General features: G+C 45.5%; 1 protein-coding gene across 1 annotated transcript; it reads right to left on the minus strand.

Moving 5' to 3' along the window:
- Nucleotides 1-1415: 1415 nt before the first annotated feature.
- klhl40b (kelch-like family member 40b) lies at nucleotides 1416-17432 on the minus strand. The gene is made up of 6 exons (XM_078231508.1): nucleotides 16199-17432; nucleotides 14149-14309; nucleotides 10244-10351; nucleotides 7734-7919; nucleotides 5539-5685; nucleotides 1416-3592 (listed from the first exon to the last, which is right to left on the minus strand). Exons 1-6 carry the CDS (start codon nucleotides 17330-17332, stop codon nucleotides 3481-3483), a joined length of 1848 nt encoding a protein of 615 aa, XP_078087634.1. The 5' UTR covers nucleotides 17333-17432; the 3' UTR covers nucleotides 1416-3480.
- Between the last annotated feature and the right edge of the window lie 208 nt (nucleotides 17433-17640).

Here is a 17640-nt window from a genome sequence, read left to right on the forward strand (position 1 = left end):
ATGGCACCATACTGAGGAGTGTAGTTTACACCAAGAAAGATTGTGACAATGTAAACCAAAACAAATGAACTTGCAAAGTGGGCCATGTTGGCCAAGGAATTTCAACACAGGCAAGTGTGACATGGTGAAGCTTTTTAAAGGAAAAATAATGACACAAACAGTTTGGATAAGTGTCTAGATGGGGTAGAGGAGCAAAGGAATCCAGGGACATGCAGGTAGACAAATCATTAAAAGTAGTGACATGGTCAGTATTTATCCCTCAGTCAGCATCAACTAATCTCGCCATCACTGTTGTTTGTGGGAGTTTGCTGTGCTCGAATTAGCTGCCGCATTTCCTGCATTATGACACTGACTCCACTTGAGAATTACCTTGAGAGGAGCTTGCTACCAATTGTGATGACTTGTCCATCAAACTTCAAGTCCCAACATCTTAATGATAAGACAGAGTGGCAATAGAGAAGGAAGGAAAAAGAAGCCAATCCTGCACTCCCAATCCCACGCCCCGTGGGATGTCCTGTGCCATGTGCCTGAAGATCTGTGGGTCAAGGATCAGCCTGCTCAGCCTCAAGAGGACCCGTGACAGAAGCTTGCAACCCAAGTAGACATCATCCTTGAATTGAGAGCTGACCACGACAACGGTGATGCTCAAGAAACAGCATTTTGAGACGTCTGGAGGTTGAGGAACACACGATTATAAATCCAAATCTTTTTCTTTTGATGTTTAAGATTCGGTCTCTGGTTCAGTTAAATCCAAAATGGAAATTAAAACCTGAAGCCAAAGTTTAAATTGTTCTGTTTCCTTCCTCTCTATGCAAAGTAGATTCAAGTCACCAAAAAATGTTTGTTTATTAGTCACAGGTAAGGCTTACATTAACACTGCAATGCAGTTATTGTAAAAATCCTCTAGTCGCCACACTCCGGCACCTGTTCGGGTCAATGCAACTAAACAGCACTTCTTAGACTGTGGAAGGAAACCCACGCAGACATGGGGAGAACTTCACAGCTCCAAGGACCTGGGTTCGATTCCTGGCTTGGGTCACTGTCTGTGTGGAGTTTGCACATTCTCCTCGTGTCTGCGTGGGTTTCCTCTGGGTGCTCCGGTTTCCTCCCACAGTCCAAAGATGTGTGGGTTAGGTTGATGGCCATGCTAAAATTGCCCTTGGTGTCCTGAGATGCGTAGGTCAGAGGGATTAGTGGGTAAATATGTAGGGATATGGGGGTAGGGCCTGGGTGGGATTGTGGTCAGTGCAGACTCGATGGGCCGAATGTACTGTAGGGTTTCTATGATTCTATGAACTCTACGCAGACAGTGACCCAAGCCGGGAATCGAACCCGGGTCCCTGATGCTGTGAAGCAGCAGTGCTAATCACTGTGCTACCGTGCCCCCCATCAAAGACCAAAAACTCTTTTTTTTTAATCATTTGTGTATTGACAATAAAGACTTCTAATACTTGAGGTTTGTCAAGTTTTAATTGAAGATCTGCTTTTGTTGAATTTGCTTCTATAAGGTTTACATTTATACATTTCAAGTCTCTGAGCTGACATTTCCCCTCCATTTTGACTGACTCGTCCTTTGATTGTGTTGACCTTATTCCTCAGCCCTCCTTGCGTTGCTGTTCTTTGACCAGCACAGAAAAGTTGTTGCAACTATAAGGACAGCAGTCTTCATTCATGTGTTTCTAAGAGAGGCTTTGATTGAACTGATCTTAAGATGTCTGCCTCCAGAGGTAGACTCATGGAATGGTCACATGACTGGAAAGCCTGAGGTTACAATCTTCAAACCCAAACAGAAGCAGAGTTAGAAAGGGCCACTGGGCATATTGGACTCCTTTCTTCCCCCAGTCACATGCAGTGTGGTCAATTCTTTTAACTTCTGTCAACCTGAGACAAGGTTCTGGAACATTTGTTCCTGTTCTCCAAAAGTTGAGCATAACTCCAGATTTGAGCTCATGGAGTCAGGCTTGCAGTGTAGGTCAACACTTAAAGACAGGATTGAAGGACTTAAAAGGGATACCCTGATGTCTGGTGGTTATAATACTCGACAGGCTGCCCAAAGGCAACTTCCACGTGAAAATGATCATGGAAAGTACTAGACTGTCATTAAAAGTGTTCACTAATTGTCCTTCATGCAAGGGGAGCAGTCTCCAGCCCCTATCAGATTCCAATCAAACGCTAAATGATGACACTCTTAATGACCTCACACATATTGGACTGCAAAATAAATTGCTGCCTTGTCGGTGTCATCCAATAATTTTAAAAGTGTTCCCAATACCTCTTCAAAAACCTCATCTTTCAAATCCTGCCACTGTCTATCTCTGTAAGCTATCAACATCCTGGGAGTTACCATTTACCAGAAATTGAGCTGGACCAGCTATATAAATACTATGGCTACAAGAGCGGCTCAGAGGCTGGAAGTTCTGCAGAGAGTAACTTGCCTCCTGACTCTCCGAAGCCTGTCGAACGTCTACAGGGCACAAGTCCATAAGACCATAAGACCATAAGACATAGGAGCGGAAGTAAGGCCATTCGGCCCATCGAGTCCACTCCACCATTCAATCATGGTTGATTTCAACTCCATTTACCCGCTCTCTCCCCATAGCCCTTAATTCCTCGAGAAATCAAGAATTTATCAATTTCTGTCTTGAAGACGCTCAACGTCTCGGCCTCCACAGCCCTCTGTGGCAATGAATTCCACAGACCCACCACTCTCTGGCTGAAGAAATTTCTCCTCATCTCTGTTCTAAAGTGACTCCCTTTTATTCTAAGGCTGTGCCCCCGCGTCCTAGTCTCCCCTGTTAATGGAAACAACTTCCCTACGTCCATCCTATCTAAGCCGTCCATCCTATCTAAGTCAGGAGTGCGATGGCACACTCAAGAAGCTCGACACCATCCAATGCAAAGCAGCCTGCTTGATTGGCACTCCATCGACAAACATTCACTCCCTTCATCACGGATGCAGCAGTAGCCGTGTGTACCATCTACAGGACGCACTGCAGGAATTAATTAAGGTTCCTTAGGCAGTACTTTATAAACCCACAACTATTATCACCTGGTAGAACAGGGGCAGTAGATAAATGGGCACACCACCACCTGGAGGTTCCCCTTCAAGCCACTTGCCATCCTGACTTGGAAATATATTGCCATTCCTTCACTGTCGCTGGGTTAAAACCCTGGAAGCCATACAACCCTCCTTTCAGAACAACTTTTCTTTTTGCAAAATCATCATTGCTATGGAACTTCACATACACATTTAAAAATTATTGATACAAATGTTTTTGGAGAATAGTTTATTTAATAATCTAACATCTTTACAATTGCATTGCCTATCTGAAAACAATTGGTTCTAAAATGCCATAGCTAATTTTTTTTAGAAAAAAAATACATTATTCCCATCGTCCAATATTCAGATACAAATAATCTGTTTGAAAATACCTCTTGCCCTTCCCTTTCAGACCAGTTCCTATTTCAGAAGCATTAGGTTTATAATTTGTTCATTCGTAAAATATTCAGTCGTACAGGGAGGAAGGTTGCTGTTGCAGCGTAGGGGATCTCTCTCAGAATCCCAATCCATTCCTCCTTGTCATCATCGTACCTGGAAACAAAAAATATATCTTATGGGGAGAAGGTGGCTATTAGACTTATCATCCCTGTGCCAACTCTTTGGATGTAGCGACCCAACTCGTCCCTTCTCACTGTCTGGAACAAGCTGTGGAGATGCCGGCATTGGACTGGGGTAAACACAGTAAGAAGTCTAACAACACCAGATTAAAGTCCAACAGGTTTATTTGGTAGCAAAAGCTTTTCCTACCAAATAAACCTGTTGGACTTTAACCTGGTGTTGTTAGACTTCTTACTGTGGAACAAGCTGCCAGAGGTGGTAGTAGAGGCGGGTACAGTTTTGGCTTTTAAAAAGCAATTAGACATACATGGGTATAGAGGGAAAACGCAGACAATTGGGACTAGCTTAGTGATTTTTTTAAAAAAAAAGTTGGCATGGACAAGTTGGGCTGAAGGGCCTGTTTCCATGTTGTAAACCTCTATGATCCCTTTGCTCCTTCCCCATAGTTCTGCAAATTTTTTCCTTTCCATCTAAAATATTTCCTGTACAGAATTGAGAGGACATTACCAACCTGATTAATCCGACCTGGTCAGATCCAGCCCTTGAATACTGTTTAGTTTTGATCAGCAGAGCATAATCTTGCTGGAGAGACACAGTGGAGATGATCTGTGAGGTTGCTCGCTGGCATGATGACAGTAGCCGGAGGAAGCCCCATTGCCCCACTAGCCTGTTCCACTCTTTTAATAAGGTCATGGCTCACCTGTGACCGAAACCTATATACCTACCTTCACCCCATATCCCTTTGCTAATAGAAGTCTACCAATCTTAGGTGAGATGGTGGAGTAGTGGTAATGTTGCTGAACCAGTAATTCAGAGGCTTGGTCTAATTCTCTGGGTACATGGGTTCAATTCCCACCATGAATTGGAATTTGAATTAAATTAATAAATCTGGAATTAGAAGTTAGTCTTAGTAATGGTGATGTAAAGATGGTGACCATGAGAGTGTTGTCTTAAAAACCAATCTGGTTCGCTAATATTCTTTAGGGAAGGAAAAAAACATTGGCGTGGATCTAGAATCATAGAACCCCTACTGTGCAGAAGGAGGCCATTTGGCCCATCAAGTCTGCACCGACCACAATCCCACCCAGGCGCTATTCCCATAACCCCACATATTTATCCTGCCAATCCCCGACACTAGGGTCAATGTAGCATAGCCAATCGACCTAATCTGCACATCTTTCAACTGTGGGAGGAAACCGGAGCATCTGGAGGAAACTCTCGGAGACACAGAGAGAATGTGAAGACTCTACACACTGACCCGAGGCCGGAATTGAACACCGGTCCCTTGTGCTGTGAGGCAGCAGTGCTAACTACTGTGCCACCGTACAGCCCGTGATTTGTTAGGTTAAATCGCCCATATGTAAATTGCAGGCAAAACTGAGTCACCTTTTAAAGTTTATTTATTTATTGGTCACAAGTTAACACTGCAATGAAGTTACTGTAAAATTCCCCTAGTCACCACACTCTGGCACCTGCTCGGGTCAGTGCACCTAACCAGCACATCTTTCAGATTGTGGGAGGAAACCCACACAGACACGGAGAGAATGTGCAAACTCCACACAGTGACCCAAGCCCAGGAATCAAACCTCGGTCCCTGGCGCTGTGAGGCAGCAGTGCTAACCACTGTGCCACCGTGCCGCCCCAGAGATCCCTCAATCTGTGTATCTTGTGAAGTGTTTGACTGATTTTGCAATGAAGTTTAGAAGGATTGAAGGCTATTTTTTCTTTGGCACTCTCCTAAGTCTACTGGAGAGCCAGTCTCTTGCTCAGCGCTATAGTCATATAGTCAGTTTGAACATCCAAATGAGACTGTCTCACTAAGGCAGTGGAGAGGGAGTATTCTGATCCTGTGACTGGAAGCTGATCTAGGGAGTCTGAGTGGGAAATGTTTAGTTGGTTACGTGGTGTTTTGAACTTACTTCCAAATGTCATTGATTTCAGTTGGTACAAAATCTTCAGATTCCGCTTGAACCATAGCGAATCCACCGATGGCATACAGGCAATTGGACAGGGTGACAAGACTCAGTGAGCTGCGCTCCTGAGGGAACTCCGCCATCTCTTCCCACCTACAGTGTAGAAAAAGGACCAGTCAAACAATACCCAGAAAATGCCACCTTCACTCTTTTAAAAAAAAATCAATTACAGTGCCAACAACAAGCTCAAGACTTTCTTGCATCCGGATGGCTCACCGGAGTAGCTGGATTGAGCAGAGGGTCAAGGACGTTTCCCCCTCTCCCTCACTGCAATTCCTCATCTTAGCCAGGCTGCCGTAAGGATGGTTCTGCTTGATTCTTTTTTGGCTGGAGTTGGGGAACTTGCCTCCAAAAGCTTATTGGTGGCAGGCGATAGACTCAGAAGGTTGAGGGTTCAAGTCCCGCTCCAGAGACTTGTGGCTACAATCTAGGCTGATGTTGGCAATGTAGTACTGTGGGAGCACTGCACTGTCAGTAATGCCATCATTCTGACGAGACCTTAAACCCTCTCAAGTGGATGTAAAAGATTTCACCGCCTTATTGCAAAGTAGCGTTTCACCCCTTATCCTATCCAATGTTTTATCTCTCAATCAACTTCACTTAATGACCAGATAACCTGCCTTTTCTTTCAATGGCATTGCTGTTAATGGGAGCTTGTGTGAGCAAATTGACCGCCGTGTTTCCTATATTACAACATGACTATAATTCCAATGTACTACATTGGCTGTAAAATGCTTTGGAAGGTCAGGAAAAGCACTATATTATTAGAACTTTTTATCTTGTTGAGGATTTTGTGCACTGACTCCAGCATTGTCCTGTACCTCTTCGAATTCAGCAGTACATGGCCTGCACAATCTCTGTGCAGTGCTGCCTTTGTGATTCATTGTATTTCCCCCTGTATGATACAAAGTTATATACAAACCAGGGAGATGACTTGGTCTAACTCCCATTTCGGGTGAGTGAAACTATACAACACATGCTTCAGTACCCACAAAGCTCAGGAGGAGGGAACAGATCAACTTGGGTTCCACCAGGGCTTCCAACCGTGGTCGGAGATATTCCTGGATCTTTCATCATATCAATTCCCAATCTCCAGCCACATACTCAGTCAAACAGCCTTTTTCTAAACATCGCCAATATTTTTATAGCTAATCAGCAAATCTTCCATCAACATCCTGGGGTTACCATTGACCAGAAACTGAACCGGATTAGTCATATAAATACTGTGGCTGCAAGAGCAAGTCACAGGTTGGGAATCCTGCATATAGCAACTCCCCTCCTGACTGCCCAAAATCTGTCTACCATCTACAAGGTACAAGTCAGGAGTGTGATGGAATACTCCCCACTTGCCTGGATGAGTGCAGCTCCAACAACTCTAGAAGGTGGACACCATCCAGGACAAAGCAGTCCACATAATTGGCACCCCACCCACTACTTTCAACATCCATTCCCTCCGAGGTAGCAGTATGTGCTATCTACAAGATGCACTACAGCAACTCACCAATGCGCCTTCCAAACCTGCAACCTCTACCACTTAGAAGGACAAGAGCAGCAGATACCTGTGAACTCCACCACCTGGAGATTTCCCTCCAAGCCACTCAGAATCACAGAATCCCCACGGTACAGAAAGAGGCCACTTGGCCCATCAGGTCCGCACTGACCACAATCCCACCCAAGCTCCACTCCTGTATCTCCTTATATTTACCCTGATAATCCCCCTGACACTCGGGTCAATTTAGCATAGCCAATCAACTTAACCCACGTGCCTTTCAGACTGTGGGAGGAAATCAGAGCACTTGGAGGAAACCCACGCAGACACGGGGAGAATGTGCAAACTCCTTAGGCCGGAATTGAACCTGGGTCCCTGACGCTGTGAGGCAGCAGTGCTAACCACTGTGCCACCGTGCCACCCACTCACCATTCTGATTTTTAATGTCCTGGTGATATACCTCCTGGGTTGCTAACAATAATGACCAGGAGATTAATTGTGGAATTCCTGGAAGTTTGGCAGGTCTGATTACCGCTCTGGGTGCAGAACAAGTTGAACCATGAGGGAAATGGATTCGGATTTGTCTTGGAATTTCCATGGGGATGAAATTCTACTAGTCTGCAGTGTGGGTGCTAACATTCAGGACACTTACTTGTTCGTAGTTATATCATACACCTCGATGCTTCCAGTCAGCCCACTGTCGATGACCCCAGTTGCCACCCAGATTTTGTTTTTGTGGATGGTTGCTCCAAACAAAGAGCGGGCGGTCTTCATAGGAGCCAGCTCCTTCCATTCGAACCTCTGGGGGTTGTACATGCAGACTTTGTTCAAGCACTTCCTGAAATCAATCAGTGGAGAGTCAGCCAAACCTCTGGTTTACCCTCTAGATGGAGCAGCCTGTCCATCACAGAGAAGCACTTAATGTATGCTGGTGTCAGTGTGGTTCAGTTGGTAACACATGTCCCTCTGAGTGGGAAGGTTATGGGTTCAAATCCTAATGCAGAGATTTGAGTACAAAATATAGACTGGCATTCTTTTTAAAAAAAAATTAGATTACAAGATGCGAGCATTACTGGTGAGGCCAAAATTTAAAGTTTATTTATTAGTCACAAGTAGGCTTACATTAACACTGCAGTGAAGTTACTGTGAAAATCCCCTAGTTGCCACACTCCGGCACTTGTTCGGGTTCACTGAGGGAGAATTTAGCATGGCCAATCCACCTTACGAGCACATCTTTTGGACTGTGGGAGGAAACCAGAGCACCCGAAGAAAACCCACGCAGACACTGGGAGAACGTGCAGACTCCGCACAGACTGTGACCCAAGCCGGGAATCGAACCTGGCTCTTTGGCACTGTGAGGCAGCAGTGCTAACCACCGTGCAACCCTAATTATCTTAATTACCCTCACGAAGCTGGTGGTGAGCATAGTAATGATTGGTTAAATCAGTGGCCAGTTAAGTGTCTGGAGTCACATGCAGGCCAAACTGGGTATGGAGGGCAGATTTCCTTCCCTAAAGGACATTAGTGAACCAGATGTTTTTTTAAAAGCGAAAATTCAATAGTTTCATGGTCACCATTGCCAACACTAGATTTTGATTTAAATTTTAACTCCCCAGCTACCATTTGAACTCAAGTCATCACATCATTAGGCAAGGTCTTTGGATTTACTAGCCCTGTTAACATAACCATATGCTATCATACCTCTTGGAAGAATGCTGCTCTGTCAGAGGAGCTGGCATTTGGATGAAATAAGTAAGACCCGGCCATCATGCTTTTCTTTAAGGTGGAAGTAAAACTTCCGGTCACTGCAATGAAGAGCAGGGGCATTTTCCTCTGCATCCTGACCAATATTTACCCCTCAACCAACACCTAAACACATCATCAGACTGATGTTTGTGGGAGTTTTGTGGTGATTGTCCCTTTAAGGGCAACACGGCAGAATAAGGGTCCCCTGTCCTGGGTGACCAATTGGAATTCGGAGTAGGGGAATCACCCCCAGCGGGGGAGGAGTTCTCCTAGGGCCGAGGTATTCCAGAATTAGTTACAAATCTGCTCTTGAACACTAAATAAATGCCTTTTTGTTTAATAATGAAGTCCCTGGGAGTGCATCATTACAAGTTTGCTGTGTGTAAATTGGCTGCTACATTTCATACAGCAGTGACGATACTTCAGAAGTACTCCATTGGTGGTGTGTTGTTTTGGAATGTTCTTGGTGGTGGTGTATCTTCACAGCCACACTGCTTTCAACCTGTGGGGAATTAGAATCATAGAAACCCTACAGTACAGAAAGAGGCCATTCGGCCCATCGGTGGTGTAGTGGTATTGTCACTGGATTAATAATCTAGAGACCCAGGGTAATGCTGTGGGGATCCGGGTTCAAATCCCACCATGGTGGATGGTGAAATTTGAATTCAATAAAACAAAAATCTGGAATTAAAAGTCTAATGATGATCATGAAACAGTTGTCACTAAAAACTCATCTGGTTCACTCTAGATCCACAGCAATGTGGTTGACCTTTAGCTGCCCTCAAGCCACTCAGTTGAAGGTCGATAAGGAGCTGTGGTCCGAGAGAGATGACTGAATATGCCCCACACCCAACGTCCAGGTAACCCTGAGCTGCCCTTCTCACTCAATCCAGCTGTTCCCTACACTGGAAGGATTCTGATCCTATGACCCTCAATATGGAGCTCCAATGGCACATACAGAACTCCTTCGCTGTCTCTTTGTGTGGTACTGTAACGTAAATGTTAACAGACTGTGACAGCTTATCAATCACTGAATTCAGTAAAAACAAAAATATTCCTTTTTATGAGACAGCTTCAGAAATACTAGTCTCAAGTATGAATCTTAAAAGCATGGAGGGATTGTAGGAAGCAAAGGACTGAGGTGGTCAGGAAGCCCATAGTTTAGGAGGCTTGAGGAGGAATGAATGGACTTAAGGTCAGGGAAGACGCAGTGAGATTGGATTTCAACACTGTGATCTCCTTCTAATGACAAAAGTCAAGGACTAAGTGAAGTCCATCATGAGAGGAGCTGTTGCAATTCAAGAGGTCATCATGTAGACTAGTTAAGGGTGGATTTGAATTTAACCAGATCCCAGGTCACTCTCAGAATTGTTTTATGTTACTTGAAAACAATATTTAATGAAAAGACATACTTACTTATCTTTTCCTTTGCCTCCTATTACATACACCCTTTCATTGTGTGACACCACTGAATGGCCGTACACTTCGTATGGAAGTGGATCCGATTCTCCCCACTTAAACGTGCTGGAAATAGAAAGAGATCGTTTTGAAAAAAGATGCAGAGGAAAACTTTCACAAACAAGTTTTTCTGGGGCATGTGTCAGCATTTATAGATGGTCTCACAGAATCTGAGGATGTATTAAGTAGGGTAGATAAAGGGGCATCAGTAGATGTAGTATATTTAGACTTCACAAATACATTCAATAAGGTGCCATATAAAATGTTAAAACTCTGAAGGGTTATATTAATGACCTGGATGAAGGGACAGAGTTTATTTACCAAATTTGTTGATGATACAGATTGGTGTGTAAGCAGATTATGAGGAGGGTACAGGGAGTCTGCAAAGGGAAATAGGTGGGTGAAGTGAGTGAGTAGAAATTCAACAGATGGAGTATAATGTGGGAAAATGTTAGGTTGTCCACTTTGGAAGAAGAATTGAAAAGCAGAACATTATTAAAATGGAGAGAGACTGAAGCATGCTATGGTACAGAGGGATCTGGGTGTCTTTGTACGTGTCCCAAAATGCAAGCATACAGGTGCAGCTAGTAATTTGAAGGCAAATCGAATGTTGGCCTTTATTGCAATAGGGTTGGAGTATAAAAGTAGGGCGTTGGCGAGAGCACACCTGGAGCACTGTGTGCAATTTTGGTCTCCTTACTTAAGGAGGGATATACTCCCTAAGCATTGGAAGCAGTTTAGAGAAGGTTCACTCGGTTGATTCCTGGGATGAGAGGGATTGTCTTATGAGGAAAAGTTGAGAAGGTTGGGCCTGTAGTTTAGAAGATTAAGAGGTGGTCTTATTGGAGCAAAAGATTCTGAGGGATATTGACAGGGTGAATGCTGAAAGGATGTTTCCCTTCAGTTTAATTTTAGATGCAGATGAGGAACATTGTCAGAGGCTACAGAAGGATATATATAGGCTGGAAATTTGGGCAAAGAAATGGCAGATGGAGTTCAATCCAGATAAATGCGAAATGATGCATTTTGGTAGAACTAACGTAGGGGGGAGCTATACGATAAATGGTAGAACCATAAAGGGTGTAGATACGCAGAGGGACCTGGGTGTGCAAGTCCACAGATCCTTGAAGGTGACGGCACAGGTGGAGAAGGTAGTGAAGAAGGCATATGGCATGCTTGCCTTTATAGGACGGGGCATAGAGTATAAAAGTTGGGGTCTGATGTTGCGGTTGTATAGAACGTTGGTTCGGCCGCATTTGGAATACTGCGTCCAGTTCTGGTCGCCACACTACCAGAAGGACGTGGAGGCTTTAGAGAGAGTGCAGAGAGGTTTACCAGGATGTTGCCTGGTATGGAAGGGCTTAGTTATGAGGAGAGATTGGGTAAACTGGGGTTGTTCTCACTGGAAAGACGGAGGATGAGGGGTGACCTAATAGAGGTGTATAAAATTATGAAAGGCATACATAGGGTGAACGGTGGGAAGCTTTTTCCCAGGTCGGTGGTGACGTTCACGAGGGGTCATAGGTTCAAGGTGAGGCGGGGAGAGGTTTAACACGGATATCAGAAGGACGTATTTTACACAGAGGGTGGTGGGGGCCTGGAATGCGCTGCCGGGCAAGGTGGTGGAGGCAGACACACTGGGAACATTTAAGACTTATCTAGACAGCTATATGAACGGAGTGGGAATGGAGGGATACAAAAGAATGGTCTAGTTTGGACCAGGGAGCGGCGCGGGCTTGGAGGGCCGAAGGGCCTGTTCCTGTGCTGTATTGTTCTTTGTTTCTTTGTTAAGACATTTTCTCTCAGGGCTGTTAATCTTTGAAATCCTTTGTAAGTCTCTGGGAGTGTGGCAGTATTACAGGGAGTCACTAGGAGTTTGTTAAACAGTCCCGGGAGTATTTTAGAACCTGTTCATATGTGTTTGGTGGCTGTCTAGTTTTTCCTCTTGTATTCATAGACTCAGAGTATTGGTACAGTGCAGAAGGAAGCCATTCGGTCCATCAGATCTGCACTGCTTTCCTAACATGACTTTGTGCCATTTTCCTGCCTTTTTCCCATATTCCTGCTGATTGTTTCTATTCAAATAATCACTTAATGCCCTCTTGAATGCTTCAATTGAACTTGCCTCCACCACCACACTTTCAGACAGAGCATTCCAGACCCCCACCACTCGCTGTGTGAAAAGATTTTTTTCTCACATCACATTTGCTACTTTTGCAAATCACTTTCAATCTGTGCCCCTCTCGTTCTTGATCCTTTTACGAGCAGGAACAGTTTCTCCCCCTCTACTGTGTCCAGCCCCCTCATGATTTTGAACACTTCAATCAAATCTCCCCTTAACCTTCTTCTCTCCAAGGGGAACAGTCCCAACCTCTCCAATCTATCCTCAGAACTGAAGTTTCTCATCGCTGGAACCATTCTTGTAAAACTTTCCTGCGCACACTCTAATGCGTCCAGCACACTTTATGTGATGAAGAAGATTGCGTATCCTTTTCCTGTTATAATCACTGCTTCCTAAGGAAGCTAAAATGAAACTTTATCAAAGGTTTTCATCCTTAAAAGAGCTTTGTAAAGTTAATAGGTAGCAGATTTGCTCTCAAATAGAAGACTTTGAGCTTTGTTTAAAGTGTTGCCAGTGATCAGATTGGAGTAACAGGTGGAGCTCTTTCGCAACTCGACAGAGACCCGTGGGAACGGAGCAATAAATAGATTTTTAATGTTCCTCTCTCAACCTCAGGATGTCCCAAAGCGTTTCAGTCAAGTAAGTGGACATTACTGTTTTATAGGCAAAATTGCAAATCACTTTAAATCTGTGCCACTTTCAATGTCCACACAATGTCCACTTACACGCACACAAACACATACACAGTCCAACACACACATATGCATGGTCATACATACACATACATACACAGTCTCGCACATACACAGTCACACACGGTCATACACACGCACAGTCACACACATACATGCATGATCGTACACACGCACACACAGTCCTACACGTACACATGCACGGTCATACACGGGACGGCACGGTAGCACAGTGGTTAGCACTGCTGCCTCACAGCGTCAGGGACCCGGGTTCGATTCCCGTCTTGGGTCACTGTCTGTGTGGAGTTTGCACGTTCTCCCCGTATCTACACGGGTTTCCTCCGGGTACTCCGGTTTCCTCCCATAGTCTTAAAGATGTGCTGGTTAGATACATTGACCTGAACAGGCGCCGGAGTGTGGCGACTAGGGGAATTTCACAGTAACTTCATTGCAGTGTTAATATAAGCCTTACTTGTGACTAATAAATAAACTTTACTTTACACACAGTCCACACACAGCAATGAAGTAAATGGACAGTGATCTGTGTCTTTTGTTAATATGGATGTTGGTTGAGGGATAAACATTGGGTGATTCTCTTGGGTGATAGTGCCGTGGCCAATCAGAGTCAACTTGTCAACCAATCAGACACTCTTTTCTCCTGACGTGTAAATAGTTGTGATTGTTTGAAATTTGGCATTCTTGTGTTTGAGCGGATGAGCGTGAGATGAAAAGCGTCGACAACATATTCAAATGTAGCACTCCCTCAGCACAGCACTGGAGTGTCAGCCTAATTATGCACTCAGGTCTGGCCGGAGGGTCCAAATCTGGTTTAGAGATGAGAGTGCTAACCACTGAGCCCAGACTGACACACGTCGGACAGATAGATCGATGTGACTCACTAAGAATTGATTCCATTGAATTGAACCATCGAGGGAACCAGGCTGCTGATTCACAGTGAAACACTGGCTGTACTTTAACCAAATGCTCAAGATATTCCACCTGATGCAGACTCCATTACCTTGACTTATGCCCTGTTCATTGAAACCTACTGTCGATCATAGCACATGACAGTGTCCAGTGTCTTCTCCCTTTCGTTCACTTCTTTCCCTCCGATCACATAGATGGCGTTTTCAGCTTCTCCCAGACCAAAGAGACAGCGTGGAGAGGGCAAGGGTGGCATCCCCAGCCAATCAGAGTCCAGATGATCAAACTGCTCACAGGCCAAGGTGCAACATTAGAAAGAAAGAACAAACTTGTGGTTACATATCTCAACGTCAGGCACTCAATATAAGTTCATAAGATATAGTAGGATTAGGCCATTCGGCCCATCGAATCTGCTCCGCCATTCAATCATGGCTGATATGTTCCTCATCTCCATTTTCCTGCCTTCTCCCCATAACCCTTCAACCCATTACCAATTAAAAATCTGTCCAACTCCTCCTTAAATTCACTCACTGTCCCAGCATCCACCACACTTTGGGATAGCGAATTCCACAGATACCTTGCATCTCATCGGTTACCTTTGAAACACATTCATTTTCCTTCAGCCAACCAGCCCGCCTGCAGAAGGAAAGGGATTTATTTATGTACAGAGTTCCGAGAATTCTGAGCTAGCTAATGCAGGGAGTGGTTGAGTTGGAATGTTGGTCAATGCCGTTGCAATGCATCCATCAGAAACTCCAGATTAACAGCACCGGCCTCATTAGGCCCTGAGTTAAAAGACGTAACCTCCTCATCCCCACCTCCACCCCTGCCCCTTCCTACTCCTCACTCCTCTAACGCTCTTCTCCAGAACTCTCACCCTCCACCTCCTCCCATTTCTACCTGCCACCCACCAGCCTTTCCCCTTCTGAGGGAGATTTTCTATATTTTTTCAGTTCTCTCACTCCACCTCCTCAAGTCTGAGGCTCATATGACTTCTGCCATATAACTATTTCTTGTTTTACAGTCGTTCAATTGCTTTTCTGTGTAATTATATTTTTTAATATAAATATGACTTCGATTTTAGCCTGTGCCTCTGAGAGACCTGCAGCAGTTGAGGAAATACATCCCTCATGGCTTGGTTCTTTTCCTCCCAATTATCTCCATTCTGAACCTGAGAGAACAGGCTTATCTCTGGAAGCTCTGATGAGTAAGAATTAAAGCACCAGGCAGCAACTTGCATTCTATGCAGAATGAATTGGATAAATGGGAAACATGGTGCAGTGTTAGGGGATCGAACTTCGCCTCAACTCACTGAGCATATTAATAAGTGAGTAGGAATTGGGAGTGGTGATGGGGTAGACAGTGAGGCAGATTCTCTCTTCAGCTCAAAGGCACTGAGGCCAATTGGAGCAGTCTGTTTCAGCACAAGCCGGGAACTAAACTGAGGATCTTCCCTGCCAGAGGAAGCATTTAGGATCATAGAATCCCTACAGTTGAAAAGGAAGCCATTCAGCCCATCAAGTCTGTACCGACTCTCCGTCAGATAATCTTAACCCAGGTCCTATCCCCACAGCCCCACATATTTACCCTGCTAATTCCCCTAACCTACACATCTTGGGACAATAAAGGGCAATTTAGCATAGCCAACCAACGTAACCCCCACATATTTGGAGTGTGGGAGGAAACCGGAGCACCCGGAGGAAACCCACACAGGCGCAGGGAGAACGTGCAAACTCCACACAGTCAGTCACCCAATCTGGAATCAAACCCGAGGCCCTGGCACCATGAGGCAGCAGTGTTAACCACTGTGTCACTCTTTTACCCACTACCCAATAAACATTTCTCAGTTGCCTCCCCTTTGAGATGTAGGCTGAGAATAATGATTTAGAATTAGGGGAGTTAACAGCACACAGGTCATTTGGCCCAATGGTCTATGCCAACATTTATACTCCACATAAGCCTTCTTTTGCTCCTATTTCATCAAACCCTATATTCTATTCCACGCACCCTCCATGTAGCTTCAATTTTCAAACATATATATTTCAATTCAACTCTAAATATTGTTTTTTAAAGAACCCCTCCTCATTCTCCTGCCCTTTAAACATCGCCAACATAGTTATTCAGGGGCACAGAAGGAAACAAAGTCAGCTTGAGGTAGAGCTCCGACTCACTCACCTGTAGGAAGAAGGAATGCAATGGGTTTTCCTTTTCACTTTCATTGTAGTAAAGGCCACCGGCTACAAAGATCTGGTTCTGCTTGGTCACTATGCTGGTGTGGTTTTTGGGAATCTTACTGGAGATGGAGGCAAAGTAGCACTCATTATTGGTGGGGTCATAGGCCACCGTGGCCTCATCATTAATCATGAAGATCAGATCTTTCATGAACATGCCGAACCGTAGATTTTCATTCAAGAATCCGGGGACCAGATCTTCCTCTTCCTCCTTGGCCTCGCCGCCGTCTGCGCCTTCTCCATTTTTGGTTTTTGGGGCCACCGCCTTCTCCTTCTTGGTCTTTGCTGGGGGTGCTCTGCCCTCCTGGGCGTCCTTCACCAACTGAATCTTCTTGAGGAGCTCTGGGTTGGCCTTGACCACTGGGTTCCCCTCCACCTTATCCTTCAGATACTCCTTGGCCATCAGACGAAAGCGTACGCAGTCAAACAGCTCGGGCAAGGCCTTGAGGTGGCTCTCGTCGTGAGCCGCCCAGTTCATCACTGCCTCAAAGACCACCTCTTCCTTTTCCACGTTGAGCGAGTCGCTGGCCACGATGGCGATGATCTCACTGGGGGTCAACTGGAGAAAGTCTTGGTCCTTGCTGATCAGGTTGAAGTGGTCGCAGACAAAGTCCCTGGCCCCCACGGCCAGCCGGGGGCAGTCCAACATCAGGCCCAGCCTGAAGATAGCCAGGCAGTTGCTCAGGCCCAGACGCTTCTGCAGGTAGGAGATGCAGACAGTGAAGATGGAGGGGATCTGAAACATGTTGGCCGCCGTGAAGATATCCTGCACATTGTTGTCACTCAGCTGGACCTCCGAGGTGTAGATGTAATGAAGGAGGACCTCCACCATCTCGGGTTCCACATCCTCCAGGGCGATTTCTCGCTTCTTGCTCTCCTCGAGGTCGGAGAGGAACATGGCGCGGAAGTAGGGACTACAGGCCGCCAGCACCAACCTGTGGCACGGGAACTCCTTGTCTTTGACCTTGAGGACGCAGTCCACAAACTTGTTGTTCTCCAGCAGGTCGCGGAGTCCCTCCTGCAGCAGGGTCTGCTGGTAAATGCGAGGTTCCTCCGCTGGGTCGATAGGAATCGCCATGGTCGGTAAGTGAGTCTCTGCGAGAGAGGCGAGACTGATTTGAAGCGGTTCCCAGCCGGAGTGTGCTCGAGTTGATTGCTGCTCCAGCTGTCCCACTCTCTGCGCATTCCTGTCGGGTTTATATATAGGAGCATCGGCACAAAGCTCAGGAATGCAGCCCAGGGTTGGGGAGGGGGAGCAGGGGAGTGGGGGTGGGGAAAATGATCCCATCCTCAGGGACATGGCAGTCGCTCAGACTGAACAACTACAGGAATTCTGGCTGGGACAGTCTGTCCAAAAGCGTGAGTCATATTCTTCCCCTACCGAGG

The sequence above is a fragment of the Mustelus asterias genome, chromosome 2, assembly GCF_964213995.1.
Source record: "Mustelus asterias chromosome 2, sMusAst1.hap1.1, whole genome shotgun sequence".
Taxonomy (NCBI): Eukaryota; Metazoa; Chordata; class Chondrichthyes; order Carcharhiniformes; family Triakidae; genus Mustelus; species Mustelus asterias.

Excerpts from the sequence above, each read along its gene's own strand:
- klhl40b (XM_078231508.1), bottom strand. The coding sequence starts at position 17,332 with ATGGCGATTCCTATCGACCCAGCGGAGGAACCTCGCATTTACCAGCAG. Across the intron at positions 14,310-16,198 it reads TGCATTCCTTCTTCCTACAG|TTTGATCATCTGGACTCTGA; the intron begins GTGAGTGAGTCG and ends GCCTGTGAGCAG. Across the intron at positions 7,920-10,243 it reads GGAGGCAAAGGAAAAGATAA|GAAGTGCTTGAACAAAGTCT; the intron begins GTAAGTATGTCT and ends GATTGATTTCAG.